The sequence below is a fragment of the Acanthaster planci genome, linkage group LG08 (genome assembly GCF_054643075.1).
Source record: "Acanthaster planci isolate LZ-2023a linkage group LG08, COTS_SCS, whole genome shotgun sequence".
In the NCBI taxonomy this organism is placed as follows: Eukaryota; Metazoa; Echinodermata; class Asteroidea; order Valvatida; family Acanthasteridae; genus Acanthaster; species Acanthaster planci.
Genome location: NC_141784.1, coordinates 13,529,466 through 13,552,599, shown reverse-complemented (window position 1 = coordinate 13,552,599; position 23,134 = coordinate 13,529,466). Strand labels below are relative to the sequence as shown.

The 23,134-nt window shown below is 41.4% G+C and overlaps 1 protein-coding gene across 2 annotated transcripts in view; it reads left to right on the top strand.

Moving 5' to 3' along the window:
- ilf2 (interleukin enhancer binding factor 2) overlaps positions 1–23,134 on the top strand; it is a 103,612-nt gene that overhangs the window by 34,769 nt on the left and 45,709 nt on the right. For both annotated transcript variants that reach the window (XM_022231351.2, XM_022231348.2), the window contains exon 11: positions 12,978–13,065. In XM_022231351.2, the coding sequence (XP_022087043.1) occupies positions 12,978–13,065 (88 nt within the window). The remainder of the gene's footprint in view (positions 1–12,977; positions 13,066–23,134) is intronic.

Below are 23,134 nucleotides of genomic sequence, written 5' to 3'. Positions count from 1 at the left end.
TTGCACCCAATTAGAATTGGTTTTTCAAATGCTGCAAGAAACCCTGCATTGACGATAAACCCATGATCAATTGGAAAAAAAAAGGCTTTGTGTAGTTTTAATAACAGTCAAGATTCTGGGGAATGCATTTGTGTTACGTATGATGATGGATGACGGCAGTCATGCTGCTTCATTAAGGTAGCTATGCCTAATTAGCCACTTGCACTCATTTCACAATTCAGAGTCCGACCAGGGTCATGTCCACAGGCTAGTTGGCAGACACCCAATTGCATTTCGTGTGAAGTTGCATGGTTGTGAAAGCTCTGCGCTCTGATGCCTGCCTGTCTGAGGCTGAGCTAGCCGCTTGACGCCAGCGAGCTCGTCTCCCCCAGAGTTTTATTGCAGCAGCAGTACTGGTGTGGTGGTACAGTATAGAAGGGAAACAAAGGCCCTAATAAGGTGGAGCTGTTGACTGCTTCAGAGGCTTTGTACCCCATTATGGGATCACTGTGTAATCAGTTGCTGTTAAGGTGTGCCATTAGTTCCAATAATTGGCTCTCCAGAGTGGATAAGCAGACCCAGATTCTGTCCCTGAACTATGCAGGGACATTCAAGGACTGGCTAATGACCTTTATGCAACCTTCCCTGCAAATTTTGATAATTTGTTTATTAGTTGGAAGTGATGTTGCTTTGTGCAGTTACCATACAGTGTGTTGGAATAGCAATTGTACTTCAGTTGGAGGTGTATACATGCACCTCCGTATCCTCTACTAACCCACTAGATGCAAGAACATTCATCTTATCATTGGTGGAATTTTTAAAAGTGTTCAAGTTGGCATAGTGTTCCGGTATCTCATAACTAGAATGGAGTCCCCTTCCCCATAGACCTGCAAGTACGTTAGCAGTACATGTACATGTAGCTCAATAGTAAAATGCAGTTTCATTGTGAAGTTATCTGGAAATCACATCCCTCAAAAGGATTTAGAATCAATTCCACAAATGCTAGGTTATCCCAAACTTGTCAACACCTACACGTACATGTATGTACCGAATTGTTTGTCAGATTTCTGATTTGTCAGCCAATTTTCTTTGCTGGGCTTTCTACAGCGGAGTTCAACATGGCCAAGTTCCTCATCTGCCTTGGTACTTTCTCCAACAGCTCAAAGTCCGTTGTCATTGTAAGGCTTGAGACTTCTCCATACTTTGTGCTTGTCTGTCAATGTCAATGAACTTGAACAACCTCAGGTGCATCACAGTCAAAGAGCAGTGTCTGCCTGTCCCAAGGTTTTCTCATCTGCAGTGTACCTTAAAATCTTTCAAGCCCTTCCCCCCAATCTAATTGGATATTGATGGGTAATAAACCTTACGCTTACATTAGCTGTAGGGGGTCATCAGCCTTTACACACGTTCACATTGCATGTATTCTTTTTTAAAGCTGTCCTCATGCGTAGGTTTCATTGTAAACACTGATTGTTTCCCTGCTCTTTACCCACGTGTGCTGAAAGAACAAAATGAATTTAAAAAGGAGAAAAAAAATCTTCGACTTTTACACAGGTTTTCTGCGAACTGTTTACCATTGTAAAACTGAGCCGTTTCCATCCACTGGTCTTGTAAAACTGTGCTCTGTGGATGATAAAATGTTTTTCTTATGATTGGAAGTGCTTCATAATTTTGTAGTACTGCTGGCTGTTTATACTGGAGTTGGAGGTACATGAAGTTATGTGACAGTTGCCCCTCATTACAAAATCCAATTCAGTGATAATTTACTTTTTGATATATTATTGAAATACCCATGATGTGAGGAGAACTTCCTTTCTTACATGTAACCATGTCAGATGATTTCCTGCATTATATCACGAAGGATGTTTAAATGGTAAGTGTAATGAATTTTTCTCAGACACAATATTTCTGCAACTCTGTACTCTTCTTCAATGTGTGAAAACTCTTTTACATTCACATTTGGTTAGATGCGTTGAAAAGTGCGCTTTTTAAAAAGCTTTTAAAATTATCCATGCTTTCCTGGACAACTGAGGGCGCCGTTGCTGTGATGTCATCTAGGGAAGACATTGCTCAGTACACAGGGTTTTTTGTTCACATTGTGAACCCAGAAGTTGCTTACTGAAAACTGTTCTGAGAATGGGATTGATGCGCTTGTTCATTGTTGTGGTCGTAGACAACAAGGAGCTGGCAAAGAAGACAAAATTGAATCTAAAGCATCGACAAAAATGCAACACTTTCTGTGTAAACCACGGAGCACTATATAGAACTAGAGCGCTAACTTCTCACACTCTGTGTGGAAAAACTTTGATGCTGTCCTGGGCGTGGACATTTTGAGTCCATGTGCATGCTTGTAGAACATTCAAAATCAGGTAACATGAATATTGAATAATGTATTTTAAATGCAACACGCAAGTACAAAATATGCGAACGTCAGGGCATCTTTTTAATAAGTTGCAAACGTACAGAGCAATGTCATATATGGCACATGTTTATTTACATCCATAGCTGATTATTTTCAAAGGAATGTTTCCCTAACATTCGAGCAAGGTCATCCGATTTCGTATGCATGTCTTTCGATGGCTTTCTTTCAATGAGTAAGTTCAGCTAAATTAAAAAGTCTTTTCCTTAATTCAGTCATTGTGAAGTGAGTTGATGGCTCTGAAGCAGCAGCTGTCCTGCACATCGGGAATCCATAAAATCTGACTAAAAAAACGTCACAGCCAAATTTATGTGCAGCGCATACGCGTTTGCTTTTTTTCTTCTCTTTTTTTTTTTAGTGTAGAGCAAATTGAAATGCTCATTACTGATTGTGCATTCACGTTGTTTGCATATCGGCTTTGTTGGCATTGTTTTAGAACACAGGCGCTGATATGCAAATAGCCGTACAAAATTTTGAGTTTCCCATAGGTTTGTGCACAAACATGGATGCGCCCAGCTGGCATCACTTTGTACACAAGTCAGTGCTTTACATTTTATATTTACATGTATCTCTGTGGTACAAACCAATGTTTTATTGAGACTTTCTTCCTGGGATGACATCACAGTTTTGCTCATGAATACTCATTTAATACTCATAAGATTAAAAACCAAAAAGACAGTAAAATACCTTTTGAAAGAGTGGAACAAAAGTTGAAAATACATGTAAGGTTTACTGAGATACAAAGGTGCATTTTGGGGGTTTGTAGTAACAAAAATTGATTGCAGCTACCCTTTATTAACCCCTTGACGAAGGGAGCTTTTTTCTGAAAGCTGTCTTCGAGAATTCCAGCCTCTCTTGGCCACGAAGGCCACCTGCCAAACCGCAAATTCTCGGTTTGTGGCCCTGTGTGCTCTGCACGCTTTGAATTATACGTTGAAAAGGCTGATTGTTCGGTGGCATGCGGCTCTACTCACACTTCCACATTCCCTCTTTTCAAAGTGGGGACTGTTGTGAAGCTGGTGATAATGATGCAAATTTGGTCTTTTCGTTTCTGGGCTACACACAAAGGCCAATCACCATATATACAAGAGCCAGGGTCTGCCTCCTTTCACTGTGTTCGCTCGAGCGTGGGCCGAGAATAATAGCCGAAAAGCGGGCTGAGGATCTCAATTTTACGGCGGCTTTGACTGTCATCCGTCACGAAGGGGGTTAAGCACATTGTGGCAAATGCTGTATACATTGCTACATGAGCCCTGTGCTTGAGTCATTCCCATTAAGTCTGTTCTCTCAGACCGTACATGTACATGTTTGCTTCACATACCTAGTATGGACATTCCTATGTTCTCCTGTGGGTAAGAAAACATGGAGGAAAATTCTTCTTTTCCTCCTACAGTGATAACACTTTTTACCTGGATTGTTGGTGATGGTTTCCTGGACTTATTCTTCTTCATTTTTCCATAGATACGGTAGCCCTGACCCAAAATGCCTCTGAAACTATTTTCAGTGAAGGGAAAACACTCTGTGGACATGCCAGTCCATGCAACATCTTCTAACGCTCCATTATGTAGTCTTCTTTTGTGCTGAGTAGTGTACATGTACACACTACATGATATTGGGCGGTCAGCGTTCGGTTTACGCGGATGTGCACGGAAATGCGCATGGCTTCGAAGTCTCTCAACCCTCTGGTGTACATAAAATTGCCAATAGAAATACATAGATTTGAATATGCACGCACCTCCACAGACGTGGTACACTTCCTGAAATGTCTTTTGCACGTCATGTTACATTACTTGAAAACCTCACACACACAAGCACAGACTTGAACTGCAATGTACATGTAGTCTGCGGAGGTTGAGCATAATGTGTAGCCTGCCAGTAGCCAATGGCTACAACCAGACATTGTAGTAAATACTGCTCTGCCAAAAATGTGCGTTTTCAAAAAGGCAATGATGGATAAGAGACGTTGCACAAATCTGCAACAAATGATCACCAAGGGTCAGCCTCAGTCAAGTCCAACTTCGTGTTAGGACTGTGACTGTGGCATCTTGTCATTTGGAAAGGTGGTATTTTTGGCTGAAAATAATACCGCCCCACCGCGCCTGGAGGATTTACGACACATGATAGAGTGGTTGAGTATTAGGATGTTCAAAGCTGTACAGCTGCTAATCTATGTGTAGATGGCGTGCCTGATGTTTCCAACCCTGTGGGACTGCAAGTGTTATAGTGAACATTTAACATTCAGTGAACCTTACGCCAACTACATTGTAGGTCGCAGTCCGTGCTCAACACAAAACAGGTTAATTAGGTTTCAAACGTAATCAATCCCATTGTAAAAGCCAGCAACAGTGATGGATCAGGAGCATTTCCAATACTCCTGCTTGATTAATGGAGTCCTGCTGAAATCATACACTCGTTATCCTGTCTTGTAGAATGAACATCCACCCTGTCAAGGATTCATGTACATGCACAAATTCTACATGTACCTTTGTGCCCACATGCCAACACAGCACAAGCAAGTACATGTAGACCTCTTTACCCGTTTTTTTTTAGGCATGTTTGTGGAAACATCACCTGTCCAGAACCTTCAAGTCCACTCCATGAAAGATTACCCCACTGATTCATTCTTTTGTCCATATAAAAGAAGATGGATATATGCTACTCAAAAAAAGTTAAGGACCACTTTTTCTTAACTTGTAATTTTTTCCAAGCAGTGAGTGAGATCTAGTTCTTTCATTATTTGTTTGTCTAGATGGTGTTCTCACTGGAATGAAACATGTAAAGAAATATGTCAAAACATCAAATGCACATTTTCAGTATTAAAATATCTCATATAAAAAAGCCTATTGTCCTTAACTTTTTTGAGTAGTGCATTATCATCCATGTAGTGTGCAGGTGGTAAATTTGTTTGTGCCTTTTGAAGAGGGCAATGCCAGCCACTTTTTTTGGAAGAACAGATATGGAAAAAAAATAGCCACATCAATAGAACTGAAAAGGGCTGCACGACCCGTAAAAGGGTGCGGATAGCTCCGATGGACCAAAGAAAGGGGTAAGTGATGCTGAAAACGGGACAGGTGCATGCATACGGAGTGACTATCAACTGATTGAAATACGTCATAGTGCAAAAATCATGTTGAAGGTACATGTAATTATGATACCAGTACATGGAGTCATCATTTAACATGTCAGGAAATGACCTTGTCATAAATTACGCTTTTTTTCACGTTGGTAAAAAAGGTGAAAGCATGAACTTCCATTAATCTGGGACAACTTTTGAAGAGGACTTTTCCCCCCTCAGATACGATCTTCCCCTCTCTGCTGCATTCCCCGTCGTTACTGATTGATAAACATTTCAGAATAGGGTTGTCCCCATTAACCCCCCCCACTCACTCTCCCTGGGCCTGTGAAGAGATCACAGTTTACAGTCAGATTGTGTGAAAAGATTGCATCTCTCCTGAGTGTCGCACGGCGTCCATGAATCACGTTTGAGCTGACAGCCTCACAAACGTGTTGGCTCTTTTTTCGCCCCTGCGGGATCAAATTTATCATCTTGTGATCAATCTGCAAAGCATGTTGTGTGGTTTCTTAATTTCCCTGCCACGTTTTTTTTTTTTTAGCGGGGGGGTTGTCTTTTGTGTATACTGCTAGAGAGGTAAATTTCCTGCGTAACGTTTTCTGCATAATAGTCTCACTGATGGGGTACAGTAGACCTGCGATTTATGTTTCAGTTGCTTGGTAATGTGTCATTGGAGTCTCTCTTCCTCATCCCAACTCCGATCAATCTGCATGCCAAATACAATAGATTAACCAAGTACATCCCATTTTGTCAGAGCACGCTGTTAAAAGCAGAAGCTCTAATAGGATTATCGGAACCGCCTCTGCAGCAAGATGTGCGGTCTTGAAGCAAAGTTTTCACTGTTTCCAGGACTGAGACCTTGAGTGTTCAGAATGAAGGCACATTAGCACCTGGGGGGAAAAGGGATACGGCAGGTTCTACCAAATGTGAGCCATTAGATCACAGTGGGGGAATCTTATTCCCTGAAGTGAGTAGCATTGAGTTAATTCACAATGTCTGATGAAATGAAATGAGACATGACTGTTATCTGGAACACCGGTGACCGTGCCTATCACATTTTCATCAAGTACTGTACGTTTCCATTAACCCCGGTCCAAAATATATATGCGATGATTTTGTGACGTCTGTCAATTTTTCCTGGTGACGTTGCAGAAGCATTTTGCTGCCATGTGGGCTGTCTAACCTTTGACATCAGCCCAGATGGTGCGCCCTCTTTTTCATTCCATATTCATGAGCCCCTTGACAGAAGTGCAACGCTCTGGGATTTTTCCCTTCACACCGGGGTTTGTCGCAAGAAATTCTGTTGAAGTAAATGACGTTTTAAAAGGAATGACACTTGAGACGTTAACTTTAGTTCGTAATGTAGTGTAGGCCCCTACCTGTACATCAGCAGTGTTTCCAACCCAATGGACAAAGCATTGGAAAGCACATGAGAAACTTGGCACTTTAATTAAAAGAAGGTTCCATTCAACGTGTACTCCAATGTGGTGGGAAACCCTGTGTGCAAGCAAGACATCACTCTTCAAACTTGGAAGGGCTTGATGTAAAAATGAAATGGCACGGATGTTAAAAAAAAAGAAAAGTGGGGACTCTTCTTCTGGTAGATAAAGGTCAAGTACTATGGGGGGGGGAATACAGTGAAATGCCGCTATAACAAACTCGACGGGGTCCACACTAAATGTTCGGTACAGCGGTCGTTCGGTATAGCGAAATTAACTGCTGAACGTTTCGTTGCCATGTTGAATAGTGCCCTCTCTTGTCTAACCAAAGTGCACCCTCTTGTGATTCCATGATTTGCTGTTTTTGTGATGGGTAGCCGTTGCATTCACATTTGAGGTTTTTAGAAATGTATATGTTAAATATTTTTTGTTTTTATTAAATCTTGAGTTACAAAATTGATATTTAGTTTATCCTAAAAGTCATGAAGCTACTGCTCAGGAACGATCTCTGATGCATGCTGTGGCGAATCTCGGTTGATTTGCAACTACATAATGTTCGGTAGGTTTTGTGCACAAAATATTGGGAGGCAAGGACGATGTTTGGTACAGCTGAATGTTCGGTATAGCGGTGTTCGGTACAGTGACATTCCACTGTAGTGGTAAATTGGTGCTGTATCAATGTTAAGTAAGCTTGTGAAAGGAGAACGAACTACATCGCAGGTTTTACAAGTTCAATTAATTAGTAAAACAAAATCAGAGTAATTTAAAAAAAAAAAAAATAAAATGAGAAATGCCCTTATAATTGAGAAGATTTTGCTTCAATATTAGAGGCAAAGGGCCCATGAATTGCCTCAGATTGCACCACAGCCATCTAGAATCCAAAATTTTCCGCGGCCCTTAAGTGGGCCCTGGACTCCACGCCGTAAAGGCTTTGCACTCCGTGCTCGCAGTAATCTCCCCATGATTAATTTCATCACAAAATATTTTCAGGGTTTTTTTGTTCATCCCCGTTCAGACACCTGATAATTTTAAGTAATACATCCCTTGTCAAACTTGTTAGATGGTATACATGTCAGAGGTAACAGGGACAGAAAAATGTCACACTTTGGACAAAAATTTTATAGGTTGACCCATTTAATGCACCCATGCTGTTGCAAAGAGATTCTGTCATTGACAATTATACATGTACATGCGCGTAGGCTCACATGTACATTGTAGGCTGACATGTAGGTGACTTTGTGCCAGAATTGAAAGTTTCGGCTCCATGTTTGGAACCAGAAATGGAGATCCTCCTTTGTTTGTACATACCACTCTCAGAAGTAGAGGATTCTTGTTCTCCAAGAGTAAATGGGGGGGGGGGGAGGGAAGCAGAAGGGGAGAGGGATTGACACCAAGGTACACCAGGTGAGACACTTAAGGTACATGTACATGCATGAACTGTGCATGAAGAGCTTCATCTTACATATACTCTCATGTGTTAGTTAGACTTCATACTTAATATGTGCCTTGGCTTCTGTGTGACAAGTGTTCTTTTAAAGTTTATGCTTGTTCTCAGTTTTGCTGTTTGAAAGATAAAAGTACCTCTTCTGTGTCTCACCACCAGAATGTGGTGTGATTAAATGTCCCATCCTCCCAAGTCAAGAAGTGCGGGGAGGGATATGGCCTCCATTCCTCTGCAAGATTTATGCCCATGATAATAAACCACCGAACACTACCCCTAGAACTTTCTGATTAATTTTTTTTTTCTAGAATATTGCTACTGGATGTAATCAAAAGGAATTGAGTTTTCCTTCCCTTGTTGTCTGTAGAGGTGTCATTGCCGGAGCCAGATCACAGCTGGAAATGAAAAGCCATTTTTACTGGTCTGGAGGCAAGGAATCAATCTCATTTGTACGCACAACCGAAAATGACCATTAAGTGGCCCCATGTGCATTTGCCAAAGTGCCTTCAAAAAATTAATTTCAGAGTATTCTGGAGCGTTGGCTGAAGTTCAACGTTGCACTTTTGTACACTGCTTGGAGGAATGTGAATCTTTATATGTGTGAATATTAACTGGCAACCCATGGTGTCAAAGTGGGCTGGTTCGACCGGGGCCGTTTTCTGTCACTCGCTTAAAAAGTTCTCATAAGAACTTCTTATCAATGATGGTTGAAATGTAGCTCCACAAACGTCAGCCATCCTCAAATCCCCAACCGGTTTGAAACTCACCGTGTGCCAGTTAACCATGAAAGCACTGACAGAACTAAAGTGTGTGTCGTGGGTTTCACTTGCACTTTGTGTTGAGATTAGTTGTTTGTGGTGTTCTTGTGGGAGAGCGAGATGGTCGGTCACAGTTAATGAAATATCTTCATAGTGCTGTATTTTGGATTCATGATTTGCAGAGACGTTCCTTATGTCAAAGTGTGGAATGTGTACTTTGAAAGATCTGTGAAATGAATTTTCCTCAATGGGGAAATATATGTTGTGTGAATTTTTTTCCTCTTTGCTACACTTGAAACTATTTGATGCCCGTTTTTGGTTAATCTTGCAGAATAGTACACCCAGAAACATTGAAACATTTGCTCATCATAAACATTTGTGAGAAAACTGCTCACTGGCTTGTGACGTCAATGAAGGGAAACTTTAAGACAGCAAAATCTCCAAACTTCTGGCAAATTTTTGTGTTGAAACACTGGTAGCTGGGTAATTCCAAAAATTAGGGGTCCAAAAGTGTGACCTTTTTGTGTCCCTGTTACATCTGACCTTTGTTATTTGACATGGAAAAATCGCTGGAATTTGGGTGTTTCACAATAGTGCGCCTCCAAGAGTTTACAACGCGTTGGTCAATCACAGTGCGCAAAATTTGTCGACCCAATGCACGTTTGGAAAGGATCGACAAAGTTTGAGCGTTGTGATTGGCCAATGCGTTACAAACTCTTGGAGGCGCACTTTTGTGAATAGCCTGTATTGATTTCAAACTATCACTATTTGTTTGGCAGGAAATTTGCATTAATTCCTCACTCTTGGAAATTAGAAAATGTGGTCTGAACTTACAAAGTCATATGTCAGATGTGACAGGGACACAAAAAAGGGACCCCTAATTTCTGGAATTACCCAGCTGTTACGTTGGTTTTTGTCCTGAGATGACATCACACTTGGTCAGGAAGATGTAAAGTCAACATCAGTCTAAAATGGAAAAAAAAGCACCAAAATGGCCAAGAATAGCCAACAAAAATTTAAAAATTATGTTAAACGAGACACAAGGTGCACTTACAAAGAATGCATCGAGAAAATGACATACAACGTATTACAAAGTAAAAGGAGGGACTCACAATATTACTAAATCACCCCTGACAGAGGACTCAAATCAAAATCGCACACCGTGTAACAGTTGGAGTGTTCTGAATACAAAGGGAGTTCTTTGATATTCTCATAGAGTTTGGAGGCATGGGTATTGTCACCGGTATGTTAGGGTAAACTTCTTGTCGTGCCTTGTTGAATAATCCTAAGGAATACCTGCACGAGCAACACGGCGGTGAATTTTTTTCCTCCCCTCATCCCTGTCGCCTCCAAGTTCACATGGTGGTATTGTTTGGGGTTGATGAAACATCTACCATTTCTCCCGTTGGGTATTGTAAAGCCTGAACCTGATGCTACAAGTCATGATGCTCCCTTGATGTCCATCCCTGTCGCCCGGCTGTCTCTCTTCAAATGTCAGGGGAAAAAGCACAGCAGAATCATATTGCAATTAATTTTTTGAAGTGAGTCCGGCTGTCAGCCATTTCCCGCCTCCTCTTGCCTCTTCTCTCACTGATTCCAAATACCACACACATGCACGAGAGCTGACACTCAGAGATAGTGTCTCAGTCCTCCCCCCCCTGAATGTTGCTCATTTAGTATCCGACGAGTGACAAATCTCCTCAAAATATTTACAAGAATGTGGATATTTGCAGCGCACGGATTTGATTCATCCGGCAGTTTATTTGACTTAAAGTTTGATCTTGTGCACACACGTGCACTGGACAGACACCACTCTCAGAGACACTGCGGCCTTTAGCTCATTAAGGGTCGTGCACTTTCCAGTAACAGGCCTGCCCCGGCAATTTTGTTTAATGATTTGTACGAATTTTTCATTAATTTGCCCATGTGTCAATTGGTGGGATGCTTGGTGGAGTGGAATTTTGATCGAAAGACTACCACCGGCAGACCGGGAGGGATAAATTGAATTTTCGGGCCAGCCAAGAGGAGTGAAGGCTGTTCTCATCAGTAGGGCTCCTGCCAAGATCTCCATCGGTACTCGGGTGCTTTTTGTCAAAGCAAACATCCACACAGTGCGGAACCAGTTGAATGGAGTAGTCCCCAACAGTTAACATAACTCCCTCACTGGATTGTGCTGTGCTGGTTGAAACCTGATGTTAGTTTTCGGTTTATAGTGCATTCCTTCAATGTTCAACTGAAATGAGCCCGACTCAGTCGCTTTGATACATGTAACATTACATAAACCTCTTTCAAGATGTTCCTAGTGTACTTTTTGCTCCCAAGAGTGGCAAGTGGCAACATTAAACATTATTGGAAGATGTCAAAGTTGCAGGGAAAGCAGTGGCGTAACTAGGGTGACATTTCTGAGGGCACCCACGCTTTTTTTTTTCAAGGGGGCACTAAAGGCAAATAACCTGGCTTGTACATATTGGTTGTGGACATTTTGAAATTTCAAGTAGGGGAAGGGGATTGGGTGATGGGATGGTGGGGAGGGAGGACATGCCCCATGTAGGTATAAAAAAGGCAGGAGGGAACAAGATTGGCTTAAATAGTCTCAAGCCTTAAAAATGTTGAGGGATATTACTAAATGTTCTCTCAAGCTTCTTTTTTTTTGCGGGGGGTGTCCACAGAGGGCTGTAAGCTTGGTACATTGGAACAGGTCCATTATCATGCGCTCTGTTTTGACAAGATCAAAGCTATGTGTACGTGGGGTTGCAGTCCTCTACCATTTCCACCAGTCTTTGTCAATTTCAGTTCGATTTATTTTTTAATTTCTGGTAATGACACCAAGAATTCCTCAACTGAGTGTCCTTGGCACTGTAGCTCGCAAGCCTGAAGAAACCTGTAGCGAGGAGACATTGAGGAGCAGTCACAGTTTCAGAGGTGGGAGGAAAACCCTAGAGGCATATTCTGGGTAAAACCCACAAAAGCAGGTAGGGACTGAAAACTCAATCCACATGTGGACTGAGCTGGGAATCGAAACCTGGGCTGCAGAGGTGGAAGGCGAGCAAAGAACCACTATGCCAACTTGACTCCCTGAATTGACAAACTTTTAGCCAATCACACTTTTGGTAGTACAAATTGAGACGCTGCAGAAACAAAAGAAAACCACAAATTGATGAGCGTTACTTGCCCACATGTTCTCGCACTGTGTGCACCATTGGGAACACAAGTTGACTTTTGATATCATCAAGTATATATACATGTACCATCTAAACTGAATAAGTTGCAGAGGGCCATTCTACATGCACATACATACTCACATGTAGGCTACATGTACCATCTAAACTGAATAAGTTGCAGAGGGCCATTCTACATGCACATACATACTCACATGTAGGCTACATGTACCATCTAAACTGAATAAGTTGCAGAGGGCCATTCTACATGCACATACATACTCACATGTAGGCTACATGTACCATCTAAACTGAATAAGTTGCAGAGGGCCATTCTACATGCACATACATACTCACATGTAGGCTACATGTACCATCTAAACTGAATAAGTTGCAGAGGGCCATTCTACATGCACATACATACTCACATGTAGGCTACATGTACCATCTAAACTGAATAAGTTGCAGAGGGCCATTCTACATGCACATACATACTCACATGTAGGCTACATGTACCCCTCCACCCCAGCACATCATCGAAACTTTTATGAAGCCCACTCAAGTCAAGGGTCTTTGACTGAATAAAAAGTGGGCTGGGTGGCTCCATGCTGTTTATTTTGGGATGATTGTGAAGTTAGTTTGTCCCTTCCAAAAGTAGTTTCTTCTGTCGTCACTCAGGAGGCTTTTGTGTGAATCTCCTACGTTTTCAGGATCAAGTGGCCTACACAGCCCAGACATTGCTGCGAGTGCTGAGCCATGGTGGATACAAGCAGATCCTAGGAACAGACGGCAATGCCTGTAAGTATCAGCAGGAGTTCAAAACTTGTTTCATTCAGGTCTTAAGTCATAGGTATGATGTGACCATATCAATTGGCCAGCGAAGGCACTGAGTCCTTGACTGTGAGTGCACGTGGTTGGTCTGTGTTTGTTTGTTTGTTTGTTTCTTTGTTTTGTTGTGAGGTATGTTTTGTTGTGAGCTATTTTATAGTACTACACTTACATGTATACTGTATGTACATGTATAGCGGTTACCAGTGATAACCAGTTTTCTGCACTAGAGTCGGCAGTGCTGCATACACATACTCAGCAGCCGGTCTACATGGCCGCCTGTAGACCCACACACATTACGTGTACCTGTACATACATGCACTGCATTGTACATTGCCCATGAACGATAGGTGTACTGACTGTGCACGATACTCGTTGGCCAAGGCCGTGTTGTTCCACCATGAGTGCGATTTTTCCCAAACTTTCAGTCGTTATCATCGATTCTAAATATGTTTCTTTGATTTAAAACAAATTTGTAATGTTTGGTAAAAGTACACAGAAAATTTGGGAACCAAGGGAGAGTGTTTGGTATACCCGATTTTTAGGTATGGCATTGTTCATTACAGCAGCATTCCACTGTACACACAACGAGGCCAACAACATTTACTGCACATCTGTTCCTTGCTCTATCACTGACTGCTACTGATATTCCCAATAGGCCTTTGGTGTTCCCCAATGGCCAACATCAAAGGGCCTGGCAGCAGACCACTACATAGAATTGTCAGGCTAGACAAGCTCACAGACAAATTTATGACTCCTGGGGGCAGAGAAATGATGATGTATGGAAAGCCTGGCCATAAAGCTCTCTGCACAGTGCTAGAGCCATCCCACATTCATTCAAGTCCACATATATTTATATTTTTTCGAATTGACAGTTAAATATGTACCTCAACTATTTTTGATGCCTGGCATGCTCAAATTTTTTAAAAATACACTTGGGCTGAGCTCTCCAGAGATTCTGTGTGGCATTCCATGTCACTCTGAAGAGCAGTTTTCGGAATTCCTGTATAAATCAAGCGAACTTCTTGTATGACTTGTGGGCCCTGAGGGGCATTCCTTTTGGGCAGTGTTTATCCAAGAAGAGGATGAACTCTTGATTTTCAGGGGAAGAAAAAAAAATATTGTATAGGCGGTGTAATTTTAAATATCAAAGGGTACACTAACCAACAGGGAAATACCAAGTAAATTGATTTTCTCCTGGCTGTCATATGGAAGAGGTAATTTTATGTACTATTTGTCACAAACACAAGGTGATTCAGCAGGCTATTCTGTAATTGTACAAGAACAAGTTTTGATGCAGCCAACTGTTATTTGTCGAAAATAGCAACCACCCTCGTTTGTTCATGAGACAGAGGTGAAAGAAATACCATACCGTAGGGCATTTTTACAAAAAGCAAAATTGCTTGTAATTGATAACTGATTTTATTGTAACATCAGAGTCAATGCATACCTCAGGGTGCAGGCTATTTGTTCATGCTATGTGCATTATGTACAAAGCTGATGCTGTAGAAATTGTGCACAACTGATAGATGATGCAGTCTGAGCCAGGTCACCTAATGATAACTGTAATGCTATTATAAGTTGCTTGCCCACCATATCGACGATCTTAAAGCACTTTACACTTCAGGGAAACATGCAGTGGCTGCCCGAAAACTTTTTATCAGTGTTTGCATGAAGGGGCTATTTTGATGTTGTCAGAAGAGCATAAGAACGGTCCAATAATCAAACCTTCAAAATCATCCACCAACAATTTTTAATGGAAATATTGGCCACTAGAATCATCCAAAAAGTTATTTAACTTGAAAACCAAGTGTGAAGTGGAACCTGCTCCAAGAACATGTACATGTACCACTGAGAAAAGTGGGAATTATATTATACACAAGCTATGGAGACACTCCTGTTCTGCCATAAATGACATCATGCTTTGGCTCATAAATATGGAAATCTTCATTAGCACAAAATCCAAAAAGCCAAATCTTTACCTTTTATTACTGCATCGGAGAAGCAGGAAGGTCATCATAACATGTAAATAAAGCGATGCTACAGTGTGCATGTACATGTATTCAAGTCATAACTAGAGAAAATGTGTTTGTGAACAAACACATTGCTGTTCCAAAAATGTTTTTTATTGTCTTTTGATGACTCTCAGTGAGTATCATAAGGTTGCAATTAATTGGATTAAATATAATTGCCAAAGTGGCATGTATAACGGAAAACAAATTATCACTGCAATTGAACATATAGTTCATGAGATATGATGATTTGTGTGTTGAAATACAACTTCCGATCAAACAGGAAGTTGAGGTCACCTGACTGCATTCCGAGTTGGTTTTAGAGGTCACATGAGGGCAAAATATCCATTTTCATTTATAACAAGTCCCACTTACCAAATTTGACTTCAATCGGGCCAATAGTTTTCCAGTTGTTAGTCTAAAAAGAAAAAATACTGATGACATCATAACCAGAAAACAAAAAGTATTTTAATAATATTGTGATACAATTATCTGTCCATAGACTTCAACAGTACTGTAAATTATTGATCTGATTAGATGTTATAAGTCACGAGATATGATGATTTTTGTTTTCAAATACAACTTCTGGTCAAACCGGATGTAGAGGTCACATGAGGTCAAGATATCAATTTTCATCTATAACACATCCCTGACTATGTGCATACCAAATTTGAGTTAAATCAGTCAAATAGTTTAATAGTTATTAGACTGTAAAGAATGAACTTTCGAATTGAGATCACGTGACCCCTGATGACGCCATGATTACAAAAAGTTTCGGGGCACATCTTATGATGATGGTTAATTACTATACTAAGTTTGAAATTGATCGGACTTAAAATAATTGCCAAAGTACCTTGTAGAGTGAAAAAGCAGAAAAAGAAAAAAAATGAAAAAAAAATTACTTCAACGAAAATAATAGCTGTTCCCAATTGAGATTGGGAACAACTAAAAACCCTCTTACAAGGTTCCTTTAACATTGAGTCAGTTTGGTATTCCAATAGCACATGCTCTAAATGAAGCAATCCAAGGTCATTTGGATGCACGTGCAAGGTCTGTCCAGTCAGTGCAGCCCAAGGTGGACTTGCACTTGCTTTGTTTTCAGATGACATTGCTTTTTTTAAAACCAAACTGGCTCATTATTGCCCTGTTCAGTGGGCAAAACCAGTCACGAGCTAGTGTTGGTGCGTGTGTTGTCTCTACGCATCCCAGACCCTCATTTTTGCTCTTGCTGGAGACAGGCAAGTGTAAAGAGTGCCTTGCACAGAGTCACAGCATGTAAACCGGCTCACTGGATTGGAACCCCCAAGCCTGTGATTGGGAGTCACGCACCCCAGCCACAAGGACAACTTTGTTGCTCAAGGTTTCCTGTTGTATAAAATACATGTGTGTATGCAAGATTGACCCACTCCTCAGTCACCAAAACTAATTAGCCTTACAAACATGTATGTGCATGTAAACATGTAAAGTTGAAAGTTGGTTGGAGTTACACATACAGTATGGTATGCCCTTCCTGTGTGGTGTGCTAGGTGCCGTATAGGCCTGTCCAACATCCGTTTGAAATCTGAAAATAATTTTTTTTCCAAAAAAGAGGATGGAGGTGAAAAAACCTTAAGGTTGGGAGAAAATAAAGAAAATTGATTCTCGCGATACTGGATCATATCAAAAGAAGCACCACTCGGGTACAAAGCCATAAGTCTCGAAGACCCTATTCAGAAAACTCTGCTTGATTGGTGAGGGTTGCATATAGGTATGAACCCTTTTGGTTTTTGTTGAAATTCCTGTGTATTGGATTTTTATCACCATCTTTCCTCTTTAGAACATGTAGCTTCAGTGCAATTAATCCAGGGATATTAGAGAGACATGCTGGTTTTGGGGAAGCAGTTGAAGCTCTACTGGGTAAACTGGGGTTTGGAAAAGATGAACAAAATTGGACCCTTGATTGTTTCTACTTTGCACATTTTCATGTGTGCATAAATTCACACACTTGTAATTGATTATAATCTTTGAACAGAATTTTGCCAAAATATCATTAAACTTGTTTCAGACTTCCCCTGAAGTATTTCCATGCCCTGTAGCTTTCCTGTCAGTGTTTAATCTCCTTTGCCACTGTAAAGTCTGAGCAGTTTATCCCCTTTAAACCTGTTGGAGAAGACAGTCATTCATTGGATGCTAAACCTAACTTATTCCGGGATGGTTTACTTGGATGTAATACCAGTGGACAGCAGATAAGCCAATGTTGTCCAGGCATGCACTCAGACCAGATTATTGTCTGCCAAGTGAACAGTCCTGTTGGGGAGTTATGCCAAATTGGATGCGTGTGTGATGGATAATTTCAATCAGAGAGTGGAGGTGTTTTTCACATCTTGTTTCAGTTTACACAATCAAGGGATATTCCCACAAAAAGGCGCCTTAAGATGATATCCTGTTTATTTCCATCATAGGGGGAGATTTTTTTTGGGGGGGAGAAGGAGGTTTAAATTGTCCAGGACACTGCTCAGACTAATCATTCAAACAGGTCTGTCTTGTCAATTAATTAGGCGTCTGCATGACACATTGCTTACACAGGCGCAAGCTGTGCTGGGAGGGGGGGTAATTAGTCAGCTACTGTAGCAAACCTCAATCAATTAAGACTCCCTGTTACATGAGATGTGTTTTTGACTGTTATGATCTGTCAGCTGGAATGTTACATGATTACCATCCCTGGGTGTATTTGTGTTTCCAGTGTTTAGCCTGTGGGTCCCCCCTTCGCGGTAGAGCTAGGAGGGAGTCTTAGTTTGTGTGATTTATAAGTTAACTTGTGTTTTTTGCGGACGTAATACCTGTGTGTCATTTAAACTGATGGGTATTTGAACAAGAGCCAAATTCCAAAAGTTCAAATTCCAGAAGAATTGTTGTGGCCTCAACCATGTTCTCAGTCTTTCAAAGAAGTCTAGTGTCCTCTTTCCTCCTCTGTGTAAGTGAATTATATTTCTGTGAGCAGTGTTTGTTACCTTGTCATGCAGTTATTAACTTCCCTCTGGGCCCGCTCAATAGCTCCTCACTGTGGTGGTGACAAAGACACCCCAAATTCCATTTTTCATTCAGCATTCTGAAAGAGTAGGGCAGCTGGACTCGCCGGTGTGCATTGTATGCTTCCGTACAGCCAAAGAGCCTAATTTCATTGCTTTTCACTCACAAATTTCTCCGGAGCAACTTGCACTTAGCGTACATATGTAGCAGATCAATTCAATCAATGCGTCTCGGTCTTCTGTCCTCAGAGTAGCACAGCGATGTTTTCACATCGTTCTCTTGGACCTCTCTCCCCTAACATGAAATGCTGCGGATAAGTATTGGCAGGAGTTTTGTCGCCATTTTCAGCAGGTGAAGCCAGTACGTGCCTCATGCCACATCAACAGTGCAGTTTTTCAAACACAGGCAGTTCCTTTGATAAAAGTAGTGTGCAAAGTGAATAGGCCTACATGTACATGTAAAAGAATTCGGACTACCTACATGTGACAGTTGTTTAGCACAGGAAGCATGATATCCAAGTGCAGCAGACTGGTCACAGTGACTGATGCAGCCTGGATCTTTAAAATCATGCAGACACATGTAAGTCTGGGCCTCATATCTAAGTAGTAAATGCATGTATACTGTATGTACATGTATGGCCATGCTCTTCATATGGCGATAAGTCATAATGCAGTGAGCAGAAGAAAGTCAGTTTTTTCCCCACATAGCTGTGTCTCAATAGGAGGCTGCCATATTGTTTCTCGTTTCTTTTTCACAGCAAACTTTTTTCAAGACAGTGGATGGATGTTTAGACTCCTGCTGATGTCTGTAAAATTAAGGAGCTTAACAAAAGTTTTTCAAAGGGGGTGAGCAGGAGAAAAGGAAGCTGCTGGCAACCAAAAAAATCTACTGTTTACCCAGCTTTGCACTTATGCTCTACAAGGTTTACCAGAGAGGAAGATGATGCGTGAGTTTATATTTTCAACTTAACCAGCAAGACTACGATCTTTGACAGTGCAATTTTTTTTCGAGGAAGAAGATCTGGGCATTAATGCCAGCTTTCCTCACAGTGTGAATGACTTGCATGTATAGTTACATGTACATGTATGTTGCTGAAAAAAAACAAAGTTACTCTTTTTTCTATTCAACTATTCAAGAGACATTTTCTTTTGTCCATCGGAAGTGGGTAAACATTCCTTTACCTTGATGAGAATGGTCAAGGTTGTGTTCTCCAGCCCCCCCTTCACTGCTGAGAGTAGTGTGCTTGGATTTGAACTGCAGCTTTATGGACGCAGAGAGAAAGTGAGGAAAGGTTTCTCCCGCTGAATTGAATGAGAGAGCTAATGTAATGGAATCTCTAAAGTAGGTTAGAGAGCGAGGAACCAACAAGTTCCATTGTTGGAGAAGGCAGAGTTTTTACTTTCTGTAAAACTGGCCAAAGGGTCTGTGTTGTGTTTGGAAGCATCTTGGCATCTATCCTGCATTCATCCCTGTACTTTTTTTTTAACCAAGGAAGACTTATTAACCCATGTTGATGGAAATTGATTTGGTGGAGATGTAAATCTGACTACATGTAGTTGGTTCACCCTTGGCCATTGTTGTGCGGAATATTTTCTTTCTGAAAGCTTGCAGGGGTGGAATACACAAGCTTGCTCTGGTGGGATTCGAACCCACAACATCCTGCTTCCAAGTGCCGGGGCTGTTTTAAGCCCAGTGCAGCAGCCGGCACCAGAGTCACTGTATGTCCATGGACCCCAGAGGTTGTAGATTCGAGTCAAACTCATACAAGGGTGTGAATTTTATTTTCGTCCTCAAGATCACGGAAACCATCGAGCATGCAGTGCTTGATCAGTTGGGACAAGATTATCTGCTGATTAGTTTCACCACTCGTACATTAGTGCCAAACTGTGGAATTGGTGCAAAGTTAATTGGCCTCAAACAACAAGCCAGGTCAGGTATAACTACCTTGAGTGGTGCAGCTGCTGTCTTTCATGTGGTACGCTGTGTACCAGACGTGGTATAAGCCTACAGTGTACCTCACACCATAACTGATTAATTGCACTGATTACAGATATGTTCAGCATGTTTTGCAATATCATTTTCCCTTATGGAAAATTTAATTAAGCTAGCAGTTGTTAAAAATGAAGAGAATGCATCTCACTGAACTGGGTGTTAAATTTCATGTGCTTGTGCAGATGTGAGTTTATCAAAACATTCTGTCGGTTGTTCAGTCAGTACAGGTGGACTATAGTTTACTATATACCCGGTAGTTTTCTCTTTGATGGCCATGTTGTGAACACGCTTTGTGGAGAATACTGTCATTGCTCAAGTCTGCTTTTAGATTCTGTTTTGAAAAGAATTGAAATATGAGATTTGTCTGGAAATGTGTTTGTTGAAAGGATTTCTGTGTTTTTGTTTAAAAGGGAAAGGAGAGGAGAGGATATATGGGGTTTAATATAGCAGGGTATGTACCACTGCTTACCCACATCCCAGGAGACTTCAAAAGCGCCCTCTTGTGCCTGCACTCATCGGATGATTTACCAGGCTGTGCTGTCATTCTCAGTGCATTGTGGAACTGGAGATTTGCCCACTTGCATTATTCAGTGCTGACAGCTGAGGATACTTACTGCTCGTGATAAAAGGCACTGCAAAGAGTAAAATTACAGGGATATGGACATAGCACAAAATATATGGAAAGTTACCTTGTCCTTGTTCGTGTCAGTCATACCCTGGAGTCCCAACACGGCTGGAAGGCCAATGAACTTGTAAATGTAACCAGTGCCTTTTAGCTCCTGCTTCAAGGTCATAACTACCAGGACAGGTTGCATGGCAGCTGTTATTCTTACAAACCCTTGTGCGGCCCGAAAAGGGTTTTAGTGCTTGCTGTTGCCAGATGTTGATCCAGACAGTTTCAGGATACCGGTATTTTGGAGCTGTAATTATAATATAATTTATTCATTTATAAAGCGCAAATTTCATATAGATATGTTCAAATGCTCTGTACAATGAAGACATTAAGCATGGAACAATGAATACATTTAAGCATGGTTGAGCCGATGGCATACAGGGGCGCCTCGGGCAGCCGCCCAACGACCCACATTCACCAACTTCAGTAAAGGGGAGACAGTAAGAAGCAGTTACAGTTTTAGAGGTGGGAAGAAAATCCCAGAGGAATATTCTGGTTAAAACTCACAGAGTCAGGTAGGGACTGAAAACCCAATCCACATGTGGACTGGGCCGGGAATCGAACCCAGGACCACAGAGGTGGAAGGCGAGGAAAGAACTACCTTGCCAACCTGACTCCCCCCCTCTGCTCTACAGTGCATGCTGCCCGTGCAGAGGCACATGTAGCAGTGTCAGTTTACAGCAGTCTGATCTTCATTGCAGATGCATGATGCTTGTTGGACTGATTATTTACTAATTGAAAATAGAGCTCAAATTTTCTGATTTTTGAACATGACTCACTGATTGCTGTATGTATGTTATAGAATTTAGGAACCAGCTTTTTTTCGTGGAAAAAAAATGGAAAACCACATGGCTTGCGCTGAATTAACATTTTCTTATTTAGTGTGTCATGCCCCAGCTTCTCAACCTCATTGTGAAAATGAAGGATCACACCATGCCAGCCAGCCAGCCCAAAAATGCCAAACCGTAGCGATAAATGCTTATAGAATCAATATTTAGTGAGGCACATACCCAGGAACTATTCAAAGCATGTTTTGGTGAGGCAAAGTATCTTCCCTTATGTCACTCAAGTTGTCAGCCTCATTGTTCTCTGTTGCTACCGTATGGCTGTCTTCGTTTATGTGGCATGGTGTCATTTACTGTTCTAATTGGGCCCCCCTTTCCCAACCCTATCTTTCCCTCCGCTCCTTTCCGTTAATGCTTCCCAGCCGGGAGACCAATAAATACCGAGAGGATGGCCCCCCTTATCTGAGCAAGATGGATGAGGTTGCTGTGTTGGAAAGAGCAAGCCTAAACCAGTCCAGCATCACTGTCTAATTAAGAATCCGGCAGACTGGATGGGTCAAAAAAGCCAGTGTGATCATGTTCAGGGGAAGTATGGCCCACATACTCACACCGAGTGTTTGGAGAGTTTTACTAGCAGTAGCCTTTCATCGAAATTGTTTCATGGTAGGGAGAGATGGGCTAAAAAAAGCGGGGAAGCTTGTGTTTTTGAAAGGTACCGATAGCCCAAAATGAGTGTCTTGAGGCCATAAAATGCCCTCAGACCCTATGTTGCATGCATTCAGAGCTCGTTTCAAAAGTCGTTAAAACTCCTAGTGAAGTGATTTTTACAGTGTAATTACTCCATCCAGCTTGGCATGATGACAGTTCACTGTAAAGATGGTCAATCAAACTTGCATTGAAGAGCCCATTTTATGGTCACTTTTTAAACTGGAATCCTTGAAGTCACTTCGTGGCCTGGCAGTCTCAAAGTGCATTACAAGGTCTGTGTGAGTTTTTACATATATGCCAGAATGCAGATTTTCCAAGTTCATGAGAGAATCCTAAATGCGGTCGTGGACTAACGCTGTCAGTGGTACATGTACCATTGCTTCTGCATCAAGGTTTTACCAGAATATTGGGTCGTTTTTATATGATTGGTTTCCTGTTTTTTTAATTTGGTTTTTCCTTGTTGATGCAGTACATGTGCATATCATGTACGTGTAGTAGCCAGTCAGTGAACAAACTTCTTTCACAAGCATTCTTAGTGAGCTGAAAGAATTCCTCAACTGTGGAGTGGTTGAGCTGAGAATGCTTTTAGCTGTCAGGAGTAGCTGTGGAAGGGGAAAAAGTGCACAGTTTGGAAAGAGAAAGTTCTGCTTGTGTTTTTTTTTGTTTTCATGTAAAATTTTAGCTGTGCATACTTGCAAGCTGCCCTTTCCTACCATCGCATCCCTTTAACATTCATGTGTCATTGACAGCTACAGCTACTGTCTATAGCAAGCTACCTTCATGTATTCATATCTTGAAATTGTTACTCAAACAGAGAGGCCAAAATATCCAGCAAAGCCCACCATCTCTGAGCTTTTGAA